The sequence below is a fragment of the Alexandromys fortis genome, unplaced genomic scaffold (assembly GCF_014885135.2).
Source record: "Alexandromys fortis isolate MF-2015 unplaced genomic scaffold, M_Fortis_MF-2015_v1.1 scaffold_157, whole genome shotgun sequence".
Taxonomy (NCBI): domain Eukaryota; kingdom Metazoa; phylum Chordata; class Mammalia; order Rodentia; family Cricetidae; genus Alexandromys; species Alexandromys fortis.
Genome location: NW_026068041.1, coordinates 2,820,230 through 2,842,255, shown reverse-complemented (window position 1 = coordinate 2,842,255; position 22,026 = coordinate 2,820,230). Strand labels below are relative to the sequence as shown.

The 22,026-nt window shown below is 50.8% G+C and overlaps 1 protein-coding gene across 3 annotated transcripts; it reads right to left on the bottom strand.

The window, feature by feature from the left end:
* Positions 1-1,580: 1,580 nt before the first annotated feature.
* On the bottom strand, positions 1,581-21,797 carry L3mbtl2 (L3MBTL histone methyl-lysine binding protein 2). Of its 3 annotated transcripts, none has more exons than XM_050165578.1 (17): positions 21,676-21,797; positions 18,791-19,028; positions 17,312-17,445; positions 15,256-15,379; positions 14,108-14,187; positions 11,721-11,925; positions 10,955-11,089; positions 10,363-10,451; positions 8,039-8,270; positions 7,554-7,630; positions 7,196-7,300; positions 6,385-6,532; positions 5,997-6,079; positions 5,421-5,655; positions 4,696-4,761; positions 3,735-3,848; positions 1,581-3,034 (listed from the first exon to the last, which is right to left on the bottom strand). In XM_050165578.1, exons 1-17 carry the CDS (start codon positions 21,697-21,699, stop codon positions 2,922-2,924), a joined length of 2,202 nt encoding a protein of 733 aa, XP_050021535.1. In that variant the 5' UTR covers positions 21,700-21,797; the 3' UTR covers positions 1,581-2,921. The 3 variants fall into 3 exon arrangements, with proteins under 3 accessions (XP_050021535.1, XP_050021537.1, XP_050021536.1); XM_050165580.1 differs by having other exon boundaries at positions 1,582-2,973; positions 3,726-3,848; positions 11,721-11,838; XM_050165579.1 differs by having other exon boundaries at positions 1,583-3,034; positions 11,721-11,838.
* Positions 21,798-22,026: the final 229 nt, after the last annotated feature.

The following is a 22,026-nucleotide window of genomic DNA, read 5'->3' as shown; positions in this document are numbered from 1 at the left end:
GCCTGATAGCCAATGGGGATTCAGTGCCTGCAGGAAGGCTGGACCACACCTGTGCTCTTGACTTGGCATGAAGCCCATCAAGCTTGGTGTGTGGTCATGAAAGGTCATTAAGGGGTGTCCCAGATATGGTGGTAACTTTGCAGACCAACCTAGGCTCATTCCTATTGTATCTATCCTGTATATTTAAGCTACCAATTTATCTCTCATTGAGCCTTCTTTTTCCCATCTGCAAATGAAGCCAGGATGCACCTCACAAGGGCACCAGCAGAAATGAGTTAGCTATTTACAACGTGTAGTCTGGCATCGAGCATAGAAGGCTCTCCTTCCCTCAAAGGGTGGAAGACTCAATCTCCAGAAAGGTTGGGAAGCAGAGGGTGGGCTCCTGAAGTGCTGAGATCTGGTCTAATGGAAAGCAAGCCTCCAGTGGATGAAGTGGGTGTCAGGAGGGAACGCCAGGATGATGCTAGCCAGCCAACTCCACCGCTCAGACTCTGAGGCCTTTAGTTCTTAACCAAGGGCAAACTGAGGCAGAAACCCCCATTTCCAAGAGGGGCTGGAGCGATGGCTCAGCACTAAGGGCACCAGCTTCTAGAGGAAGCAGGTTTGACTCTTAGAACCCACATAACTTGTATCATGCACCTTATCCTGCCAGGTGTGGTGGCACACACCTTTAATTCTAGCACTCAAGAGGCAGAGGCAGGTGGATCTCTGTTAGTTTGAGGCTAGCCTGGTCTATAAAGGAGTTCCAGGATAGCTAGGACTGTTACACAGAGAAACCCTATCTTGGGGGGCGGGGGGAAGAGACCTTGTCCAACAACTTTGGGAACTGAGGCATGGTTGAGTTTGAGGACAGCCGGAGCTATACAGCGAGACCACAGATCTAACCCGTTGGCAACTGCAACGTAAGTTATGTGCATCGCACCTCACTAACTAGGGACAGGTGAGCTCCCAGAACTACCAATGACAACACAGCTGAGGTTGCTATGGAGACAGAGGGCAGTCTATTGCTTGTCCCTTTGTGTGTTAACTGTCTCAATACTCTCTAAAGTGGCATTAAGACGAGGCCATGTAGGTTGGGACTTGTCTCATACAGGTGTGGTGCACATATCTGCAGGCCCAGCACTCAGGAGGTGAAAGGTTAGAAGTTAAGGTCAGCCTGGGCTACATAAGACCCTGTTTTTGTTGTTTTAATAGAATAACAAGAATCTGGGGGGCTGGAGAGATGGCTCAGCAGTTAAGAACACTAGCTGCTCTTCCAGAGGACCCGGGTTCAATTCCCAGCACCCACATGGCGGCTCACAACTGTCCAGTTTCAGGTGATCTGGCATAGTTACACTAATGCACATAAAATAAAGCTAAATAAATAAAGGGAAAAAAGGGCCTGGAGTCAAGCAAGCCTAAGGTCCAGTCACCTCAGGCTCTCAAGTTCCAGCAATGATCACCACAGCTCCCTCTGCTCATCCGTGAAAAGGCCAGGCCAGAGCTGGAATGAAGGCCAAGCATCCACCCTCTTGTCGGGGGGGTCTCATGCTCCTGACACATTAGAGGCACTCAGCCATCTTCCTCCCAGCATCCTCTCCTGCGCCTGATGCCCACTCACCTCATATTTCTTTTTGAAAGATTTTATTTTTAATTACACATTTATATGTACATCTACACAAATTATACATTGTACCCATGGAAACGACAGGTGCAGGTCCCCCTGGAGCTCAAGTGACAGGTGCTTATGAGTGGATACTGGGAACTGAACCTGCCTTTTGCTGTGGTCTTCCATCTACTTCCAGACCTATTTACCCTTTGAGGAAATCAGGCTGTGACAAACGCCTCTCTCACCTAGGTTCTGCACAGGGTGGGCTCTGTCAGGGCTGAGTTCTCTCCTGACCTTCCCAGTCTGTACAGACTGGCCACTCACACGCCACCTCAGGGATGAACCCAGCCTAGGTCCTGAGCAAAGCCAGGGAGCACATGTCAGGATGACGGTGCAGACTGACCAGCACAAAAGGCGGCTGTGCAACACAGCACAGCCACGACAGGACACGGAGCCACGGCCACACTGCTTCTCCAAAACACAGAGAAACAGAAACGGCCGACTGCAGGAGCCCCACTGGTTTTCCTGGATGTTCCCGGAGGGCTAGATGACTAGTTTCTAGAGTGTTTAACTGGGGCCGGGTGCACTCCTTTAACCCTAGCACTCAGGAGACAGAGGCAGGGAGATCTCTGAGTCAGAGGCCAACCTGGTCTACACAGAAAGATTCTGTCTCCAAAAACAAAAACAACAAAGCCAAAACAAACAAAACCCACAACAAAAAGTGTGCCTGGGAAAAACAAAAGCTCAAACTTGAGGTAAAGATGCGAGCTGAGCAGTGACTTGGCCGACCAAGGCAGGGAAATGGAAATGCTAGGTCCAACACCAGCCAGGCTCTCCAGAAGCAGGATCCCCAGGGCCAAGTCACTGTAGGATCCTGTACTTGGCAGCAAGTAGCCTGGCCCAAGGTCCCTACAAGTAATTGCTTAAGAAAGAAGTCAGTGTTCCTGTCAACCCTGAGGTCAAGGCCATTCACTCATTCGCTCCTGATTACCTGCCACAGCAGGGCCTCAGGGCGCTAGGCAGGGCAGGGCACCCCAGGAGGCAGAGGTCCTCAAGTTGTCTTAGGCAGAGGTGGCCTCATTCCCACCCAGAGCCTGCCAGGGCTGCCCGCTCACGGCTGCTCTGTAACATTACTTCCTCCACTTCCCTGGGTGAACACGTGGGGGCAGTCCAGTTTTCCAGTGTGCTGAGGATGCAGTGAACAGACCAGCTTAGACCTCGAGCTGCCCAGCCCACAAGCCTGGCCAGTGGGCAGAGGTGGGCCTAGAAGACCAGGCTGTCCTTTCGGTGTGCAGCAGTGAAGCCAGGCCTCCAGACTGGCACTAGGGATGGCTCAGTTGTCCCTCTCCTGCTTGATGCTCTCAATGGGGAGAGGCAGCTGTGGACTGGGTGACCGGTCAGGCGAGGAGATGTCCTGGTGCTCCTCCTTCACACACACAGCAATGACTGGGGACAGGGAGGGTAGTGGGGAGCAGACAATGAGTGTGTGAAGGTGTGACAGCCTGGGGTGGGATGACAGGCTAGTAAGGGAGCTGTTTTCCCCTGGTGTGGGGGGGAGGTGGTGCTTTGGGGCTAGCAGGGAGCCTAAGTGACCACCTCACTCTCCTCCTCACCCTCCCAGAAGCAGCAACAAGAGAAGGTCCATGACTGCAGGCATAGCCAGTGAGGTAACTCAACAGATAACAGCACTTGCAGCCAAGCCGAAAACCTGAGGTTGACCCCCGAGACCCATACGATGTGACAGAATGGACTCCTGCACACCGCCCTCTGATGACCACATGTTTGCTGTGGTCTACTTGAGCAATCCCAATGTACAGGAATAAAAGTCCAGGAGAGAAAAAAAAGGCCCCAGGCATAGCCTAGCCAGGGAGACTGCCAGAAATCTGCTCCTGCCAGCCCGCCACCTGAGTGAGCATGTGGGCAGTTAGAGGTGGGAGGACGCAGGAGCCAGGACACTGGCTGGAGAGGTTCTGTCCAGTTACATTGGTTGGGCGTTTAGGAGGCCTTCTAGTTCCAGAGATTTGGTGCCTGGAAAATCCCCTTCAAACTCAACTCTATTCTTTTGTGCCCAGGTGGAAGAGCAAAGAGGCCACATCTCAGAATGGAACAGCCTGGCCCTGCCTCAGCTCAGCCCAGCCGTTCTTACTGTCATCAGAAACAGGCTCCGATGAGACCCCCAAGGCCTGCAGGTCATCCTCCAGTAAGGGCTTCTTGGAGCCCTGTCTGACGGGACGAGTCTTGGCTGACGGGACCCTTTTCCCTGTGAATGAAAACAAAACAAACCCAGCATTGGTACTAGCAGGCAGTGGGGCACAAGGTAAATACCCCCTTTATTGGTCAGGTGCCTGCTGAGGTCAAAGATGTTGTGGCTGTTAGTTTTCTTTCTTTTTTATTTGAGAACAGGTTTCTCTGTGTACCTCTTAAACTCACTCTGTAGACCAGGTTGGCCTTGAACTAAAGAGATATACCTGCCTCAGCCTCTGAGTGCTGGGAATAAAAATGTGCACCACCACTGCCTGGCTAGGTTTCTGACGTTTGATTTGATTGTAACAACGGCACAATCAGGTCCCACTTTGAACAGCACAGTCTCTATCCAGAGGTCACTCCTGCCTAGCGACCTAGGCCCTGCTTTGGCTTTGTCTCCCTCTGCCTGGTGGCCATGTGTGGAACCACCTTTTACAGTCCACAGTAGAAGATGGCTTTGTCACCTGTCCTTCTGTCCCCTCCTCTTGCAGCCCCATGATCTACTAAGGGCGGGTCCCTCTGGACAGCTAGATGGAGTCTGCCCCACCTAGCTGCTCCAGGAGGGCATGAGGAAAGAGAGCCTTGGACACAGGGCTCCTTTCTTTCGCTGTCTTTCTTCACAACCCAGTGACAGGTACTTCGGACAAGCAGCAGCAGGGATAGGACCCCCCCCCCCCCCAGCTTTCCCCGCTCCAATCTCCTTTTTCCTCAGTACACACCCCATTCCTGAATGTGTTCTGATCCCCTAAGGCACAGGGTACCCTGGGGCAAGTTCCAGAAAGAGGAACGGTGAGACCGCCATAGAGAGACCTATGCATGGCAACACCCAGAAGCCAGCGCTGGCCTTTTGGGACTTCACTTACTTTTCTTCCCAAATTGCTTCTTTTTCTTCTTTGTGGCCTCTTTGCCCTTCAGAGGTGTGTTTGGTTCTAATGTTTGAAAGAACAAAAGAGATGAGTTCTGGAAGGGTACAGGAAACCTAAAAGACCCTTGGCCCTCATATATGGGGAACTCCAAATAGAGAAGCCAGAGTTGGACACTAAGAGCAGGATGGGGAGGGGTTGGAGAACAATTACCCCACCCACCTCTTGTCACCAGAGCTGCTCAAGGAGTCTGGGTGCACGAGGACCCAGGCCTAGGGCAAAGTAAGCTGAAGAAAGGTGTTCTACAGGGCAGAGGAGAGGGAGACAAAGGTGGGAGGGGGCACGAAAGGCAGAGCACACACTTTGCTTAGAGCAGTGGTTCTGAGCCTGAGGGTCGTGACCCCTATGGGTGTTGAATGGCCCTTTCATAGGGGTCGCCTAAGATCATGGAAAATAATGTTTACATTACAATTTATAATGGTAGCAAAATTGGAGTTATGATGTAACAGAAATAATTTTATGCTAGGGGATCATCACTACATGAGGAACTGAATTAAAGGGTTGCAGCATTAGGAAAGTTGAGAAGCAGTGGCCTAAGGAAACCTGGGGACTTCTCAGTCTCATGCCAGAGAACTATGCTGGGCATGGGGAGGAGCAGCTGGCAGCAAAGAAAAAGACAGGTGCAGAAAATCCAGGAGTTGTCAGCGCTGCCCCCCGCACCTGACCTGCAGACACCGGAGGCTGGAGCTGGTAGCCGGTGAGCTCACACCAGCCCACAGGGTAGATGTCCGGGGATTCGCAGTCTACCCACTGGTCGTACTCGTTGTCCCAGCCATCAAAGTGAATGCTAAGGAGCCGATGCACCACCCGCTTCACAGTGGCCACACAGATGAGCCGGGGCTCCATCAAGTCCACAGCCTCTAGCTTCATGCCCACCTTGAAGCCATGGTTGGGGCAGTCCTGGTTAGGGGAAGAAGGCAGTTGACCAGCTGGCCAGTGCTAGGCCTGAGTGGGGTCACCCGGATAGGCAAGGAGCTGCTGACAGAACTAGGAGTGGGGAGAGGGGCCACTGTAGCAGGTTCCTTCAGACAGCAACCCCACTGAACTCTTTCTCAAGTGCCAACCCCTCTGACGAGAAGGGCCTGGTCCACACTGGCCAGAGCGTTCATGTCACAGACTTTTCTAGAAGTGGCTGATCCCAGCAGTAAAGACTTGAAAAGATGGGGTTGAAATTGATGTCGGTGAGCAGAGCCAGTCGCCAGGCTGCCACAGACTCCCAACCCAGTGCTGTGTCTCCTCACCATGTTAAAGAGTCTTGCAGGGGCTGCCTTTGACTTGGTCTTCTCCAAGTAGGTGTCCCAGTCAAACGGTCGGGTCTCATACCCTGGAGGGCAGAACATTTAGATGAAGAGAGGAAAGCAGGGGCAGAGCAGTACACAGTGCGAGTCACTGCAGCTGCCCTCCTCCCCAGGACGGCACCTGCTCCAGGAAGTCGTGCTGCACAGGTCAGGTGCTGCCTTAGGACACACGGGAGCTCTGCTCACCAGCCACACATCAGCTATGGGGCAGGTCAGCCAGGCAGAGGAAAGGAAGGCAGCAGTGGCAGGAGATGCCCACACCTCTCTCACACCACAGAGCCTCACGTCAGCTATGGGGCTGGACTTGTGGCTTCACCCTGCAAGGCCTTACCTTTTGGGGGTGTGAGCTCAATGTCATTCTTTTGGCAGAAGGTGGCTGGGAAGATGGCATGGGAGGAGGCATGGTAGCAGAACCAGTCTGAGCCATCTGTGGAGGGCCCCCCATCCACACAGATCATCAGGTAACCATCCAAGAGGACCTAGAGGAGGAGCCAGCAAGATGACTCAACAGGTCAGAAACACTTCTATCTGGCATGACTCAAGAAGCCACACAGTGGAAGGACAAACCAACAAATTGTCTTTTGACTTCCATGCATGTGCACATAAAATAAATGTAATTAAAAACAAGCCCTTGGGGTGAGCGTAGAGAAATAAACAGCAGACCGCAGGACACTCCCCACCCCAGTAAGGTAGCTATGACTGAACATGGAGGTGGATCCAACTGGATGGATGGAATCTGTCCCCCACTAAAATGCCCCAAGGTGTGTGGTGGAGCACCCAGCGCTGAGGAATGTGCGATAAGGCATCCTCTCCACTGGATGGCCACCCCATGCAGCCACGACTGCACCTGCCTTGCTGCCACTGGGCTCACAGCACGTTTAGGGAGCACAGGGCTAGGAGGCACAGAGCAGGCTGGTATCCTCAGGCTGCAGCAATGAGGCAGGCAGGAGCAAGGAGTTGGGCCGAGGCTTTGGGTGTGCAGAGGAGATGCAAGTGGCAGGGGACAGCCTGTACCCGACATTGGGCAAGGCTCAGATGTTGAGTGCCTCAAGCCCTAACATGCAGGTAGGTTCTGAGTCCCCAGAGCCTAACTGCAGGGTACAGACAGCCATGCTGGAGGTCAAAGAGTGGCCTAGGCTCACCTTGCAGATGGTTGCTACACAGATGTTGCCCAGATTCAGAGGGTCAATGGCTTCTAGTTTCATTCCTTCCTCAAACCAGACACCTTCTGTGTAGACAGCTCGGACCTTAAGGGAACGGGGCAATTGAGGATTCCGGGGAAGAAAGAGGAACAGAGGGCAAGGGACAGTGTGGTGGTGCCCACCTATAATCCCAGAATTTAGGAGGCTGTGACAAGCCGGCTTGGGTTACAGCGAGACCCTGCCTTAGTCTACTCCCTAGCAAGTTTGTTAAGGACTATGGAACAGCTTTTACAAAAAAGGCAAGGGACAGTCAAGCGCCTGCAGCCCGGGAAGGAAGTGCCCACAGGCCGCACCTTACCTTCTTGAAGAGGTAAGGAACAGCGTCACAGTAGATTTTCCGGAAGGTGGGGTGATGGGACATGTCACATCGTTTCTCTTGGGGAGGTGACAGAGAGGAGAGGAAGAAAAGGGAGTTGAAGGCAGCCACTGGTTGTCACATACTTCCCCAGAATTATGGGGCCAGGCAGACTAATTTGTTCTCAGCTGTGCCCCAGCTCCCCACCCTACATAGAGGAGACAAGTCTAGCCGAGAGGAGCCCAGAGCAGGCTTGTGGCCTATTCAGCACGGGGGAGCTAGGCTTTTCTATGCTGGCACTGTGACACTATTCAGATTGGGCTGAGTGACCTGAGCCAAGTCACTGGGTCTTTTTGACCCTCAGCACTGTCCCTCGCAGGGCAGTGATGGCAGTCCACCTCACTACACTACTGTGAGGTACAGCAAAGGTCCTACCGATCTTTAGAGAGGCTGTGCCCAGAGTCACACCAGCCAGGGGCTCTACTAACCTGACATCTTGATGCCATGGCCAACACGCCGGGACCAACCCACTGGGTGAATCAGGGGACTCCACATATGGCACCAGAAGTCGTCATCACTGTCACCATCCTCATAGAGAAGCCTAAGGCGACCCCCAATGACTGTGTCTACCACAGCCATGCGGGTCCGTGACACCTGGGTCTTGTCCACCACCTCTAGGCGCATGCCCTGCCGAAAGGGGTACTTCATGCTTTCCACCATCTGCAAGGACAAGGGAAGGCCACCTGCTTCAGTCACCCAGTCCTTACACTCCTGCTCTGCCAGCAAAAGGTAAGCGTGGTGGCACACATCCTCAATCCCAGAACTCAGGAGGCAGAGGCGGGTAGATCTCTGAGTTCAAGACCAGCCTGGTCTACAGACTAAGTTTCAGGACAATGAGGGCTACACAGAGAAACCTTGTCTCAAAAAACCAAAGTGATCCAAGCAAAAGGCCATCAAAGGAGGGACTGGAGAGATGACTCAGAAGTTAAGAACACTTGCTCTTCCTGAGGACCCACATTTGGTTCCCAGGACTGATATGACAGCTCACAACCTATTATAACTCTCGTTCCTAGAGACCCATTGCCCTCTTCTGGCCTTCAAGGGTTCTGCACGCACCCAGCACATATACATGAAGGTATAACATCCATACACATAAAAATAATTGAATCTGTTTTTTAGAGGACAGGGAAGGGCAGTGGGATCTCAGACACTGCGCCCTCTGTCTTGCCTGGGTCCCAGTCCCTCAGAAGAGCAGAGGGCAGACCTTCAGTTCTCAGTGGGTGCCCATTTCTCACCAGATTTCAGTTAGTCAGGATGGTGGGAATCCCAGAGTCTACTTCAGACCAAGGAAACTCAAATGACCTAGAAAAGTATAGGCAGACTCAGTTCTAGTGTCCACTGGGCCTTTCACGGCTCTGCACTGATCCCTGGGCACCTCACACTCCCTGCTGCCTCCTGGTCCTCTGTGAATGGCACATGCCAGATTTATGTCTGACAGGTATAGTAGCTGTAATTCTAGCACACACGAGGATCATAGTGAGATCATACTCCACATAGTCTAGGTTGGTCTAAAAAAAAATGCTGGGCTGTAATGTACACCTTTAATTCTAACAGTCAGGAGGCTGAGACAGGAGGGTTTCTGAGTTCAAGGCCAGCCTGGTTTACAGAGTAAGTTCCAGGACAATCAGGGCTACTCAGAGAAACCCTGTCATGGAAACAAACAAAAGACCAGTTGCCTTTTATGTCTGTAGAAAACAGCAGAAACAAACATTTGGAAGGACCCAGGCACAGCTTTCCACCTACACCCAGAGCCTCCTCTGTAATGGCCCTAATTTCCACTCCACCTTTATGTTTCGGAGTTGGGTTCCACATCATCTCTGCCCATGTAGGTACAATTCAAAAGCCATAGCCTCTAGGAAGCCTGTTTGATACCTGCTCCTCTGAGAACACAAGGCCAGGTCAAGTGAGAGCCCTGGCAGCAAGTGTTGCACATTTCCTGTATCCTGCTGGGACGCCTTTCCCACCTCCTGAGGACACCCTGAAAGCCTGGCTTCGCTCAGGAGCCCGCAGGAGGCCCCAGTGAGAGGTCTACTGAGGTGGGAGAGACATGTTCTGTAGAGTTTGGGATCCTTCTGAACAATTTCTATGTACACAGACCTTTGTAAGGTAAAGGCTTAAGTAGTTTTCTAAGGTTTTGTTGTTTTTTTGAAACAGATTTCACTGTATAGTCCTGGCTTGCTTAGAACCTACTATGTAGATCATGCTGGCCTCAAATTCACAGAGATTCATCTTCCTCTACCTTTCAAGTGCTGGAGTTAAAGGTATGTCCCACCATGTTCAGCCAAAGAAGCCTTCTAAACTGAAACGATACTCCACACAGATGGGTGCACAGCCCCAGCTCAGACGGTGCCGATCGCATCGTTCTTAGTGTGCATGACTCGTACTTCTCTCCCTAGGCGGAGAGTTTAGGCACTATACACACACACACTCTGTATTCCCACAGTGCTTTGTTTTTTATAGTTTATTTTTATTTTATGTACATTGGTGTATTGCCTGCATGTATGACTGTATGAGGGTGCCAGATCCCTTGGAACTGGAGTTGGTCAGCCACCAGAGACAGTTCTGGGGTGAAGACTGCCAAACCTGTAGTCACAGAAGAGTACTGCAACGCATAGTGCTTGTATATGGAAAGCCCCAGGTCCTACCCCCAGAACTGCAAAATCAAAATAAAACCCCTGAAATGAATCATATGAAGGATGGAGAAAAGTGGGAGAGGGAGGGAGGAGGGGGATAGCTGGGAACACAGCCAGACCTTGATGTGAAAATCTGCAGGAAGCGTCCTGGAGCCCACCAACCGCTTCATGAGGTAGCTCTTCCAGTCAGTGAACTTGACATGGATGGCTGCGGAGACACCAGCACAGGCCGGTAACATAGACCGACAGCACCTTCATAACCCAGAGAGCAGCTGGAGGGGGGGACTACTCAGTTCTGCCGCTTCATCTCATAAAACCAGCCTCAAGGGGCTGGAGAGATGGTTCACGGTTAACACTACCGCCTGCTCTTTCAGAGGACACATAGTAATTCACAACCACTTCTAACCCCCAGTTCCAAAAGATCAGCATTCCTTCCAGCTTTCTCAGGCTCTTATACACACCTGGTGAACAACAGACATTCACTCCGGCATAAACACAAATTAATGTGTGTGTGTATGCATATTTTAAAAATGTATACACACACACACACATGCATATATATATGTTCTATAAATCCAAATGGCCCAGAGATTTCTAGGCTGTAGGGAAGGCACAAGGGGGACATTTTGTTCTTGAGTTTCCCTTCCACCCGGAGCCCTACGGAACTGGCATGGGGAAGAATTGGCATGGGGAGCTTCCTCATTCACTCACTCCGTGGAGGCACCAGGATCTTGCTGTTGATGGCACACCACCCGATGGGGTGGACATCCACAGTCCCAAGGTTGCACCAGAAGTCATGACTGGCATCATTTTCAAAGCCTTCATACCGAAGCAGCACTCGGTACCCTGAAAGGAAGGACAAGGGGACCTGTGAGGAAGAAGGAGATGGGGAAGGCATGTTCTCAAGCTTTCATTCTTCTGTAGCCCCAGGCAGATTTCCTACTTCCTAAGCTGGGAAATGTCCCAGATATGCGGGGTCTCTGATCTACAGAACAAAGCAAAACCCATGCCATATATTAAGGAAGCATTCTGGTCTGGTGACCTCTTCTACACCTCCATTGTCCCCAGAATAAACCTTTAAAAAAATCAAATAAGGGGCTGGAGAGATGGCTCAGTGGTTAAGAGCACTGCTGCTCTTCCAGAGGCCCTGGGTTCAAGTCCCAGCACCCACATGGCAGCTCACAACTGTCTAACTCCAATTCCAGGGGATCTGTTGCCCTCATACATACCCACAGGTAAAACACCAATGTGCATAAAATAAATAAATAAATCATTAAAAAAAAATCAAAATGAAACAAAGTTTTTGAGTTTGCCCAGTTCTGTGTTTTCATCTAAGGGCGAATCTCTAAGGAGAAAGCAGCCAGTGGGTAAGGTTTTGATTTATGAAACCCATTTCACCCTATGACACTACCCACCCACGAGATATGTCACTCTGAAGACAAACTCCAGACCCTGCCCTGACCAGAGGAATACCCACCAGCCGCCTGGATGACAGAGGCGATCCAGTACACCCGGCTGGGGAGCACAGCATCGCTGTTGAGGACTTCCACCTTCATCCCCTTCATGACATCTTCCCACTGGTCATAGAGGGGCACCTGTGGTGATGAGAGCGTTGAAGGCTGGGAGGAGCCGCAGGCCTGAGCCGTGCTGTCCTCAGCACCTAACGTCACACACCATGCACTCTGCAGAAAACCAGGAATCAAGAGCGAAATAAGGCCTGCCCACTCACTGGCCAGGAGTGTGGGATGGCAGTGTGCCATCAGTGGACATCAGCCATGGGTGGAGGGTCAGAGGCACAGACCTGGATTCTCAGCATTCCAGGGTCAGCTCCAACTCCCAGTGTGGACCCCTGCCAGTTGTACAGCAGTGTCATAGCACAGAGACTACCTCAGTTTACACAGAGCGGGCAGAGCACATGCGCTCACCCCAGCCCTTCCCCACTGGGCAGTCTGGTACCTCCCCCACAGCCTAACCCCGATCTGCTGCCGGAGTCTTTCACTATCAGACCCAGCCTAAGCTGCTCAGGTAACAATCCATCTCCCAAGGCAGACAGGCTCACAGAGGCCTGGGCAGCACAGTGGCCAGGCACACAGCAAAGCTCCTTATAGAGCATCCTTTATCTTGTGTTAAATATGACCTAATTGTGGTGGCACACGCCTTTAATCCCAGCACTCTGGAAGCAGAGGCAGGCAGAACTCTGGGAGGTCAAGGCCAGCCTGGTCTACAGAGTGAGTTCCAGGACAGGCTCCAAAAGCTAAAAGCTAAATCAAAACAAAACAAAAGACCTAATTTCCCTACAATAAAAATGGGGAGGAGGCCTGTTGGAGAGATGGCTCAGATGGTACTGGTTGCTCTTCAAGAGGTCCTGAATTCAATTCCCAGCAACTACATGGTGGCTCACAACTATCTGCATAGAGATCTGGCGCCCTCTTCTGGCATGCTGGCATACATGCAGCCAGAACACTAAATTGAAAAAAAAAAATGTGGGGACTAGGAGAATTTGGGGGTAAAAGAGAACGTTTTCTTACCCTGCAGGAAAGATACATACTCACTAACAACTCAGAGAAAGACATAGTAGGACATAAGACTGCTCTCAGGCCAGCCTGAGACCCTTTGAGACACTGTCTTAAATTAAAACAAGACAAGCCAGGTAGAGGTGGTGCACGCCTTTAATTCCAGCACTTGGTAGGCAGAGGCAGGTAGTTCTCTGCGAGTCCAAGGCCAGCCTGGTCTACAAAGCGAGTTCTGGGACAGCCAGAGCTGTTGTACAGAGAAACCCCCGTCTTGAAAAGCCACCTCTCCTCAAATGACAAAAGACCTGGTGTTACTCCAGGCCAGCACAAGAACAGCTGCTGAGTGCTATTAAGTTCTTGGCCTCAAGTTCATTCAAATCACTCAAATCCTTTGTTCTCCAGGAAGAACTGAAGGGAGTCCCCCACTGGAGTGTGTCTGGTATTAGAAAGGTCCTTAGACAAGCCTGAGGGTGCAGCTTGGTGACATAAAGAGCATGCAATTCCTAAGGGCAGGGGAAAGAAAGAAGGGCCCAGAGTCAACTGGCAGGAGGCTGGGCACCGTGGCACACGCTTGTGATTCCAGCACATGGGAGGTTGAGGTAGGAGGATCCAAGTTCAAGGCTATCCTCAGCTATATAGGAAGTTAGAGACCAGCTTGGGATATATAAAACCCTGCCAGGAAGAAAAAAACCAACTAAAAACAAACAAATGAGGGCTGGAGAAATAACTTATTGATTAAGAGCACTTGTTGGTCTTGCAGAGGACCAGGGTTTGTTTCCCAGAACTCACATGGCATTTCACGGTCATCCAGAGAACTCCACTTCTGGAAGATCTGATACCCGCTCCCCCTTTTTTGTTTTTGTTGTTTTTTGTTTGTTTCTCAAGATAGGGTTTATCTATGTAACCCTGGCTGTCTTGGGACTCACTCTGTAGTCCATGCTGGCCTCGAACTCATAGAGATCCACCTGCTTCTGCCTCCCGAGTGCTGGGATTAAAGACGTGTACCACCACACCTAGCATATATTGTATAAGCATACTGGTGCTTTATTTGCACCCCAGAAGAGGGCACAGGATCCCATGGGAATACAATTACAGATGGTTGTGACTTGCCATGTGGGTGCTAGGGATTGAACTCAGGGCTCCTGGAAGAACAGCTAGTGCTCTTAACCACTGAACTAACTCTCCAGCCCTGCAAGACAAAGGAGGATTTCTGGGGAATGGCCACTGTTCTCAGAGATGCTGTCCAGCCTGGAGCAGCTCAACTGCAGTGTGTGGGAAGCAATGAGGCAGGCAGCCTGAGATGTCCCCTGGCTATCCCTGGTTGTTCCTCCTTCATTGCCAGGGAACTTACATGTTTAAAGCAGCTGACAGGAGCGGCCTTGTAACTGTGGTCCTTCAGGAACTTTCCCCAGTCGAACCCTAAGACCAGAGCTGCAGAGCACAAGGAAGAGTTAAGTAGGTTATGTACAGGAGCCGAGTTAGAACATGAACCTGGAGGCCCCACTGGGCTCTAGCAACAAGTCCCTTTATCACCACCAATGGCCATCAGGACTGTGGAGCAGAGGGGCATCAAAGAGAAACTTCTCTCCCTTCATGCCCCACAGAAAGGGCGATTAAATTCCTCCTCCTGCACCCGGTCATTGGCACACCTAATTGGCAAGGGTAGGAAGAGTGGCACATGGCTCACCTGGCTGCGCAGTGCTGTTGTGAGAATTAAAATTAAACTAAGCTAAGATCACCCACCTCATGTCCTCTCCATGGTCCTAAGTTCCCGGAATGGGTTGATCTCCCACCCTGGGTATAACACTTAACACATGCCTCGACCACGCCTGACGTATTTTTAACATCATTAGCTACCTCTCAATGCTGTACTATGCTGCTCACCACAACCAATCAGGTTAAATGTCAACCGCCCTATGACCTTCCGAGTAATGCCAAGGCTTGTGACACTTGCTTGTGGTTTTCCCTTTATAAATCCTACTCCATGAATGATCAGGGCCGCTCTCAGTCACCTGAGTGCTGAGTAGCTGCCCAGGTTCAAACCTGCATCAATAAAGACCCTATTGTGTTTACACTGGATTCTGGCTCCTGGTGGTTGATTGGGGGGGGGGGGGGGTTTCTCATGACTTGGGGATAACACTTCAGCCTCTTTGAGGTTTTCTTTGTGTAATTTGCTCATTAATCACCATGCTTGGAAAACTGACAGGCCCCTTCCACCTGCTCCACACACCCTAGACCTCTCCTGTACCAGGAAGACAGAAGCCATGGAGACAGAAGCAAAGAGAAACGAGGCTGCTAACTCTGGTTTCAGGGTTATCACAGACCCAGGTAACTGAGGGCCACCAAGAACTGCCTAGGGTCATTTCCTCAACATCCAGCAGGTGGAGACAGTTCGTGGTGGGCAAGGACCCCCAACTTCCAGCAGGTCACCTTTTCCAGTCCATCTTCCTAGGCAAGGCCACTCCCGACCCGGGTCCCCATCCCAGGATTCTGTCTTACCGTCTTGTCCTGTGGGTGTCCCATCTGCTAGTTGTCCTGTCCCCTGGGCGTGGAGGAAGGCTCCAATTTTGGCAGACCAGGCTGCCTTGTGTAGCACTTTGGCTTTCTTGGTGGGTGGCTTTCCCTGGAGGGCAAGAAGAGAAACAGACAGGCTGACAGATATGAGTTGGGATCTGTTTCTATTTTGATTTTTTTTTTTTTGAGATATGTAGGCCTGGAATTTGTAGCTCTTGTGCCTCTGTCCCCTGATTGCTGGGATTCCAGGCCACCACACCAAGTAAGAAAGAAGAGCTTGCTTGGGACTGCTCAGGCCGAGCTCATGGTCTTGGTCCAGCTAATTAACTTTCTCTGGGCTTGAGTTTCTTTTGTAAAACTGATGATGAGCTGGGAGGTGGTGGCAGGCGGATCTCTGTGAGTTTGAGGCCAGCCTGGTGTACACAGAGAGTTCCAGGACTGCCAGGGATACATACACAGAAAATACAAAAACAAAACAAAACTGATGATGAGAGAGAACACCCAGGGGAGGGTTACAGAAGGCTGGGGTCATCCTTTGACTTCTCCAGCCTCTTCCTAACATTTCCCCTGCAGAGCTCCTTGGAGAGCTACTACTGAGTGACTGCGGCGGGGCCAGAAACTCTCCAAACCCACAGGTAACCTCTGTTCATATGTAACGGCCTGAAGAGTCTACTCCAGAGCATGCTGGGGAGCTTTCATTAGGGCTCAGGGAAAGCTCACTTACACAGGATAACTAAGCAACATGACAAAGGCCGGGAGTCCATTCAACACACAGCTAAGCAGAAGCACACATGCACTGAGCAGTTCTCAACCCTTCTGCGGGAAGGGAGCGCCAAACAACTCTGTCACACGGGTCACATATCAGATATCCTGCATATCAGACATTTACATTATGATTCATAACAGTAGCAAAATTACAGTTATAAAGTAGCAATAAAAATAATTTTATGGTTGGGGGGGTCACCACAACATGAAGAACTGTCTGGGCCGTGGTGGCACATACCTTTAATACCAGCACTTGGGAGACAAAGGCAGGCAGATCTCTGTGAGTTCTAAGCCAGTCTGGTCTACAGAGCTAGTTCCAGGACAGTCAGGGATACACAGAGAAACCCTGTCTCAACACCCCAACCCTCCCAAAAAAATGCTGGGTGGTGGTGGCGGCGGCGCACGCCTTTAATCCTAGCATTCTCTGTGAATTTGAGGCCAGCCTGGTCTACAAGAACGTTCCAAGACACTCCCCAAAGCTAGAGAAACCCTGTCTTGAAAAGCTAAAAACAAAAACAGAACAAAACCAAAACCAAAAAACTCAGGAAGAACTGTATTAAACTGCAGCATTAGGAGGGTTGAGAACCATTACCTTAAAGTTTTTGAGCCTTTTAAAATAGGAATTACTGGGCATGGTAGGGCATGCCTTTAATCCAAGCAACAGGGAGGCAGGTGAGAAAAAGGTAGGCAGATCTTTGTGAGTTTGAGATCAGCCTGGTCTACATAGTGAGTTTTAGTTCAGCCTGTCTCAAAAATAAAATAAAGGAGCCAAGTGTGGTGGTGCATGCCTTTAATTCCAGCACTCTGGAGGCAAAGTCAGACAAATTTCTGTGAGTTCAAGATCAGCCTGGTCTACAAAACTAGTTCCAAAGCAGCTAGGGCCATTACACAGAGAAGCCCTGTCTCAAAAACAAAAACAAAAAAACCCAAACAAACAAAATTAAATTAAATAGGGGTCTGGTAAGATGGCTCACTGGTTAAGAGGACCCAGGTTTAGTCCCTAGCATCTACTTGGCTCACAACTGCCTCCACTGCCTCAAAGTCTTGAGGTCCCAGGGTACCTGACACCCTGACACTTTTGATCTTAAAAAAAAAAAAAAAAAAAAAGAATAAAGAAAAGAAAGGAGTGGGTGGCACTTTCTGAGGCAAGGTCTCATGTACTTCGAGTGACCACTAGAGATGAGTTCCCCAAACTGACTATGTGTCTGCCTCCAATCACATGATGGCTCAGCTCAGCATCTAGGACCCCAAGATGGACATGAGTGGCTGCTCTCACCTGCAGTCTGGCCAAGATACTGGCTTTCTTGGAGTTGGAGGAGTAGCTCCTGGAACACGAGACACTGCAGAACCTCTTGGTCTTTGAGAAGAAAGCGTCTCTTGTGCCCACGATACCACACATCTCACAGACCGCTAGAAAGAGAAGCCGGCACATGACTCCAGACGTAAGTACTTCAAGTCAGACCAACCCATGGGTTCCTCAGAGTCCAGAGCACTGTGTCAGCCACATGAGTGACAGGGGGAGGACAGTGCCTGTCTTCTGTCAGGAGCGAGTCTTGCAACATGCTGCCTCTGCTGTCAGCCCCTCCAGCAGCTGCCCCTCCATCTATCCACCTAAGATGGCAGGCGATTCCTCCTGGGCCTGTAGCAAGAGCCAGTGCTAAGGGTCTGAAAACCCACACGAACACCTGCCGAACCTGGTGACAAGTTTTAGAGAGAGGACAGGGACAAGAGAGAGGTGCTGAAGTCACTTAGTATTTGTAGCTCTGTGTTCTCAGGGACAAGTGGACAAGCTGTGTTTCCCTTGACTTCACCGTAGGTCAAACGGTGCTGTGGCCTGGGCCCCAGTGACATGGGCATCTGAAGTGCTTAACCAGCTTCCCAGAGGACCAGGGAACCAGCCCCTGGCCCAGTGGCTCTCCCTAGTGATTCCTGCTAGGATTGAAATGCTCAGATTTTGAGAAGGGCGAAAGATGAAGAAATGGGGGGAGAAGTCAAGATGGTTGGAAGGAAACCGGACCCCACTGCCCAGGAGCGCAAGCATGAAGAAACAGGAGGGGCCGTCTGCAGATGGGAGCCTGCCTCTTTCTCAGGACACACTGCTCACACTCTGGGAGTCCTGACACAGGGACTGGCAACCATCAAGATCCACCTCTTCGAAGTCAACTGGCTTTCAAATGATCTTTGACCACTCCCTTCTGCCCACCTCCACGTCTGTCTGTCTGTCTGTCCTGACCTGAAGGTCACTATCCTGTACGTCTCCCTACAATGTGTTAACTTGTAGTCCATAAGCTGTTTGCAGGGCTGGAGAGATGCCTCAGAAGCTCAGAGCACCGGCTGCTCTTCCTGAGGTACTGAGTTCAATTCCCAGCCACCACATGGTGGCTCACAACCATCTATAATGAGATCTGATGCCCACTTTTGGCCTGCAGGTGTACATGGAGGCAGAACCCTGCATACCCCTGCATACGTACTATATTTAAAAAAAGCTATGTGCTTGCCACTCTATGGGTCTCACCGCCTTCACACCCAGACCCAGACTACCCAGGCGACTACACTAGGGCAATGGCACCTACCAAGTGCTGAATGGACACAAGAGACACGAGGTGTCAGAGAATTAGACTAACTAGACTGCAGGACAGGGAATGGTCCTCGAGGACAGTCCCTTAGATATCTGCATGGCTCTGCCCACATCGCATGTGTTCGCCCACAAGCTCCCGACTCCCCTCCATCTTTAAGGGCACCGTGAAGAAGTCACCTGGCTCAGAACCACTTCCATCCAGGGAGCGGGTGTTCCCAGGGCTGAGCAAATGCAGAGGTGAGGTGGGAAGCTCCCCGGCTTCCCGGTCTTCATTCTCCGCCTCACTCGACTCCTCCAGATAGGAGCTGCTCTCACTGCCTGCGCTGCTGTTGTAACTTCGGAAGCTGTCGTAGCCCCCGAAGAGGTCCAAGTCATCCTCCTCCTCTTCTTCCATTGGCTCTGAAGACGGCGTCTCCTAGAGGAAGATGGACATGTGCTTGGCCTGAGAAGAGAATCTGCAGACCTGCTAATCCACCTTGTGTGGGCTGGGAATTTGAACTTTGGTCTTCTTTTTTTATTTTTTTTTTTTTTTTGGTTTTTTGAGACAGGGTTTCTCTGTAGCTTTGGTGCCTGTCCCAGAACTAGCTCTGTAGACCAGGCTGGCCTCGAACTCTCAGAGATCCGCCTGCCTCTGCCTTCCGAGTGATGGGATTAAAAACTTTGGTCTTCTGAAAGAGCAGTAAGAGCTTTTAACTGCTGAGCCATCTCTTCAGCTCCCTACATGGGCAAAACAGAATACGGATGGGGGCACTGGAGAGATGGGTCAGCAGTTCAGAGCACTGGCTGTTCTTCCAGGTGTCCTGAGTTCAATTCCCAGCACCCACCCGGTAGCTCACAGCCATATGTAGTGAGATTTGGTGCCTTCTTCTGACCTGTAGGCAGACATACAGACAGAACACTGTACACTGTAAAATTTATTTACTTAATAAATCTTAAAGAAGTCAGGTGTGGTGGCATGGGCCTCTTAATCTCAGTACTCAGGAGGCAGAGGCAGGTGGATCTCATAGACTTCGAGGCCAGCCTGGTCTACAGACCGAATTCCAGGATAGGCTCCAAAGATACACAGACAAACCCTGTCTCGAAAAGAAAAGAAAGAAGGGAAAAGATGACACCTAACCTACCTTAGCATAGCTAACTGCAAGCTGTGGTTTGTGTATGCCTCTGCCCACCACGACCTCTCATATGGGGAGCTTGGGCACAGAGCAAACTTCATAGAACAATGTCCACTGAATCAATATTGTTCTCATACCACTATAAAGTCAAAAAATTATGCCAGGGATCAGAGCTCTATATAATAATACCGTGGGGAGAGGACTGGAGAGATGGCTCAGTGGTTAAGAGCACTGGCGGCTCTTCCAGGAGACTCAGTTCAATTCCAGCAACCATATGACAGCTTACAACTGTCTGTAACTCCAGTTCCAGGGAACCCGACACCCTCACACAGACATGCATGTAGGCAAAACACCAATGCACATAAAATAAATGATAAATCTTAAAAACCACAACAGTAATTCATTATTTAAATTAACTTGAATCAGGAGGACTTTAAATTAAAAAAAAGAAAAAGTGGAACTATACCAAACACCTCAAAGGAACTTCCTGGGCAGACAGCATTTGAAACCCATTCTCCCTGTTCAGTATATGCACACCCAAATGGAGCCCTGGCTGTGCAGGAACTTACACAGTACACCAGACTGGCCTTGAACTGACAGATTTACCTGCATCTGCCTCCACAGTGCTGGGATTAAAGGTGTGTGCTACTACCACCTGGCTCAAAGACACATTTAAGGTCAGCAGCTGTGGTAATCCTGTTACTGCCTAGCACACTGTCCCTTGCAAGTCTAGTCAGTAAACCTATTTTCTTCCTAACAGAGGGGGAGGCAAAGGCAGATAAAAATTGAGACCCAGACTGTCTCAAGGAGGAGCTGAGCAGGATGCCACAGGCAGTAATTGCATAATGGTATGGACCACAGCTTACACTTAAGCTCGGATCTTAATCAACTACTGATCCTCGGGTCATTTACCTTCTGAGAACCTCAGTCTTCTCACCTGTGACAGAACGTGTTGGCTCACAGAACGTGGGGTACAAATGTGATACTACTTAAAAACACAGGGTTCGGGGCTGGAGAGATGGCTCAGCGGTTAGGAGCACTGACTGCTCTTCCAGAGGACCCAGGTTCAATTCCCAGCACCCACATGGCAGCTTACAACGGTCTATTAACTCCTGTTTCAGGGGATTTGACAACTTCACACCAATGCACATAAAATAAAGTTAAATAAATCATAATAAATTATAACCCCCCCCCCGAGGGTTCAAATACCACCTCTACTGCTTCCTAGCTGTATAATCCACAGCAAGTCAACTCCCATTGTCTCAGCTTCCACTAAACGAGGACAATATCACTTTACAATAATATTTTGGGAAGAAAGGATGACAAAAGTAAACCACGAGAAGAGCGCTCCGTAAACGTTGGCCATTATTACTGCGTGGAAAAGGGAAGAGACTTCAAATGGAAGGGGTGGTGGGCAACCGGCTGCCGTGTCACGGAACACATGACAAAGTTTTGGAAACTGACACACTTGCTGGCAACCTCTTGCCCTTTGCAGCTGTGTCCACTTCCGGGGGGAACCAACAGGCTCTTTTAAGCCCTCCCTAATGAAGATGGTTGTGCCTAAACTGGCAGACAGGCACGTGAACGCCCCAGCGTGGAGTAAAAGTCAACTTATATTTCCCTTTACTTCCCGCGTGGAAGCGACAGGCCGCACAATCCCTAAAGCACAGGACCACGAAACCAATTAGTCAAAGAAGTGGTGTCGCAGTTTGGAGCCCCGTTTCCTTGCCCCTGGATGGGAGGCGTTTCCTTCCTACCTTCTTCCACGGACCGAGCCCACAGCACAGGAGCAAAAACGAACCCGAGTGGTCTCCGGTCGGGACTAAGTTCCTTACCTCAGTTTACCAACCCTGCACCTCTCCACCCCCAACGGGTCGCTAAAACGACGCACTGCCGAGTGAGGCCTTCGGGGTTCCCTTTCCCGGAGGGGCTGAGCCCTCTCCCTCTTACCTCAGTTCCCCGCGATTTCTCCATGGTGCCAAATTCACCAGGTGCAGGAAGCCATATTGCCCTCGCTGCTGACCAAGAGTGTGCTCACTGGCTACTGCGCCTGAGCTGTGGACCAATCACACCATAGGAAATAGGAAAAGCCGGTTCCGCGCTCGCTCGCACCCCGCCTTTAACATGGAGGGGTTGGGTAGCCCGGGCGGTGATGGGAGTTGTAGTTTTATCCGGCGTGCACTAGAAGGGGAGCTGCCTTAGCAACGCATAAAACTCCTGGAGGCTGCTTCTCTCGTCTTTCTGTGTCTGCCAACTTTAAACCCTTCCCAGCACCTAGGATGGACGCGTCCAGGCGCCAGG